This window comes from Setaria italica, chromosome IV (genome assembly GCF_000263155.2).
Source record: "Setaria italica strain Yugu1 chromosome IV, Setaria_italica_v2.0, whole genome shotgun sequence".
NCBI classification, from domain to species: Eukaryota; Viridiplantae; Streptophyta; class Magnoliopsida; order Poales; family Poaceae; genus Setaria; species Setaria italica.
Window position 1 is genome coordinate 38,200,748 of NC_028453.1, and position 3,686 is coordinate 38,204,433.

The 3,686-nt window shown below is 49.9% G+C and overlaps 1 protein-coding gene across 1 annotated transcript; it reads left to right on the top strand.

Annotated features, from left to right (window-relative positions):
- Nucleotides 1–321: 321 nt before the first annotated feature.
- Nucleotides 322–720, top strand: LOC106804289. The gene has a single exon (XM_014805060.1). It carries the CDS (start codon nucleotides 322–324, stop codon nucleotides 718–720), a length of 399 nt encoding a protein of 132 aa, XP_014660546.1.
- Nucleotides 721–3,686: the final 2,966 nt, after the last annotated feature.

Sequence of the window (3,686 nt, forward strand, 5' to 3'; positions counted from 1 at the left end):
ATTGCCGACCAAAATGGGGACTTCCAGCAGCCTGAGTGCCAAGTCAACATCATTGTGGGCGGCCGAAACGCCTTTTGCAGTAACCGCCAATGGAAGCTTTGCAAACGAGAGGTGCATTTTATCTCTGTGCAGCCAGTCCAGTATCTGTGCTGTTTCGATCAGTCCATAACCTTCTCCAGGCAAGATCACTGGGTCCACATCCCAGATCTCGGGTCCTATCCACTGGTGGTTTGCCCGACCATAGATCGGGCCCTACTCCCTAAGGTGCTGATTGACGGTGGTAGCGGCCTAAACATCATCTTCACAGAGACCTTGAAGCGTATGGATTTCGATTTCAAGCGGCTCCAGCCCTGCGAAGAACTTTTCTATGGAATTGTACCTGGCAAAGGATCTTACCCCATTGACCGAGTTGTTTTGCCTGTCACTTTTGGCACTCAAGCCAACTACAGCACGGAGCATCTCACATTTGAGGTGGCCAATTTCAAGACTTTCTACCATGCCATCCTTGGTAGGCCTATGTTGGCAAGATTCATGGCGATCTCGCACCATACTTACCTTGTCCTAAAGATGCCAGCCCCAAACAGAGTCCTCTCCGTCTATGGTGATGTGGAGACATTATACAAGTGCGACACCGAGGCAGTCCAGTTGGCTGAAGCACTTGAGTTATTAGCCAAGGCCGCCGCTATAATAGCTGAAGCCCAGAAGATGAGCAAGGACTAGCTTGTGATCCCTGAGAAGGAACCGATCTCCACGGCGCTGCAACCCGACCCCAGGGTCAAGAAGATCTGCCTTGGCCTTGAAGACCCAACCAAGATGGCCCTCATCGGGGCCGACCTCTTGGAGAAATAGGAACTCACGCTCACCAGCTTCCTCCGGGATAACTCGGACATATTTGCGTGGAAACCATCTGATATACCCGGTGTCCCCAGGGAGATGACTGAGCACTCCTTGGACTTAAGCAAGACTGCATGACCGGTCAAACAAAAGCTTCATCGCTTCACCCAAGATCATGAGAAGTTCATTAGAGTAGGATTGAATAAACTCCTAGCTGCCGGATTCATCCATGAATGTAAACATCCTGACTGGTTAGCTAATCCAGTTCTTGTAAGAAAGAAAACCAATGAATGGAGAATGTGCATTGATTACACCAACCTGAACAAGCACTGCCCTAAGGACCCCATCCCTCTTCCGCGTATGGACCAAGTCGTAGACTCCACGGCGGGGAGCATCCTGCTCTACTTCCTTGACTGCTACTCGGGCTATCACTGATCACCCTCAATCCAACCGACCAAGACAAGACGGCGTTCATAACGTCCTTTGGCATCTACTGCTATAATACCATGACCTTTGGGTTGAAAAAACGCTGGCGCCACCTACCAGAAGGCAATCTAGGGTTGCCTAGCAACACAACTGCACAGAAACATCAAGGCTTACATCAATGATGTTGTCATCAAGACAAAAGATGAGGAAAGCTTCATAGCCAACCTTGAGGAAACCTTCAACAGCCTTTGGGTCGACCGCTGGAAACTTAACCCTGGTAAATGTGTCTTTGGTGTCCCATCTGGCAAGCTCCTGGACTTCATGGTCAGCCAACGTGGCATCAAGGCCAACCCCGCCAAGGTGGAGGCAATCAGAAACATGATGAAACCATCCAACAAGAAGGATGTCATGAAACTCACTGGCATGATGGCGACCCTTAGCCGCTTCATCAGCAAACTTGGAGAAGAAGGTCTACCCTTCTTCGAGCCTCTCAAAAAGGCTGATAAATTTGTGTGGGATGACGAGGCTAGCAAGGCACTCGAAGAACTCAAGGCTTTCCTCACCAATGCTCCAGTCATGATGGCTCTGGCCAACCAAGAAACACTATATCTCTATATCTACGCAACAACGCATGGGGTCAGCACTGTGCTAGTTGTGGAGCGTTAAGAACCCGGCCATGCTTACGCGGTGCAGCGGCTAGTGTACTACGTCAGCGAAGTCCTCAACGACTCCAAGACTCGCTATACCTAGGTGCAGAAACTGCTCTACGCAGTGCTAATATCTTCAAGAAAGCTATGTCGCTACTTCCAGGTGCACAAGATCTGTGTGGTATCCTCGTTCCCCATTGGTGAAATCCTTCACAATAGGGATGTCAATGGCCAAGTCATCAAGTGGTCTGTGGAGCTCGACGAATTCGACCTCAAATTTTGCCCACGCCACGCAATCAAATCTCAAATCCTGGTTGACTTCGTGACAGAATAGACGGAAATCCAGAATCCACCTTCCCTGGAGAGGCTAGAACACTGGACCATGTACTTTTATGGTGCCCTCAACATCGAAGGAGCCGGCGTGGGGGTCCTCTTCATGTCCCCCAAAGGTGAGCAGCTCAAGTCCATGCTCCAGATCCATTGCAAGGCTACCAATAATGGCGCCGAGTATGAAGCTCTCATCCATGACTTTCGCATAGCTGTTTCCCTTGGAATCAAGCGTATACTAGCTTATGGTGATTCAAAGGTTGTCATCGAGCAAGTTAACAAGAATTGGGACTGCACTAAAGACTCCATGGATGCTTATTGTGCAAATATCCGCAAGCTCGAAGCCCATTTTGATGGCCTCGAGTTCCATCATGTTCCCAAGGACCATAATGTTGCTGCCGACGTCCTGTCCAAACTCGGCTCCAAGCGTGCGCAGGATCCGGCCGGTTTATTTGTTCAAAATCTCCAGAAACCTTCCATCAAAATCCTGAACCCGAACCAGGACAGCAATGCTAGCGCTCAGGCTTTGACCGACCTAAAATCCGCTGATGTCATGATGATTGAGGCGGAAGAAGACTGGCGCACCCCGTTTATAGCCTTGATCACTGATTAAATGGCACGAGAGGACAAAGTAGATAATGAAAAATTAGCCCGACGCAGTGCGAACTATGTCGTCATTGGCAAGGAGCTCTATAGAAAAGCTGCGTCCACATGGATATTGATGAAATATGTTCAGCACAGCGAAGACGTTGAACTACTGCATGAAATCCACTCGGGAACATGTGGCAATCACGCCGCCTCGGGCACTTTGGTCGGTAAAGCCTTCCGCACTGGTTTCTACTGGCCAACAGCAGTTGCCGACGCAAGGAGCTCATCCAACGCTGCAAAGGGTGTCAATTTTTTTCCGAACAGCAGCACCTCTCGGCTCAGGCCCTGCGCACCATCCCACCATCCTAGCCCTTCGCATGCTGGGGGCTGGACATGGTCGGACCCTTCAAAACTGCTCCAGGCGGCTATACACATATTTTCGTGGTGGTCGACAAATTCACAAAATGGATAGAGGTCAAGGTTGTCACTAGCATTGAGTCGGCTAAAGCAGCTGAATTTGTGGAAGAAATTATGCATCGCTTTGGAGTGCCCAACAAAATCATAACCGATCTTGGTGTGCAGTTCACAAGCGCTGAGTTCTGGAATTTTTGCCAAGACAACCTCATTGATGTTACTACTTCTCGGTATCGCACCCACGCTGCAACGGCCAAGTGGAGCGTGCAAACGGGATGGTCCTCCAGTCCCTCAAGTCATGCATCTTTGATGACGCATCCAAATATGCTACCAAGTGGCTGCGTGAGTTACCCCATGTCATGTGGGGCCTAAGAACACAGAAGAGTCGGGCTACCGGCTACACGCCTTTCTTTATGGTGTATGGCACGGAAGCCATCTTGCCATCTGACC

Coding starts and splice junctions, on each gene's coding strand:
- LOC106804289 (XM_014805060.1), top strand. CDS start 322: ATGGATTTCGATTTCAAGCGGCTCCAGCCCTGCGAAGAACTTTTCTAT.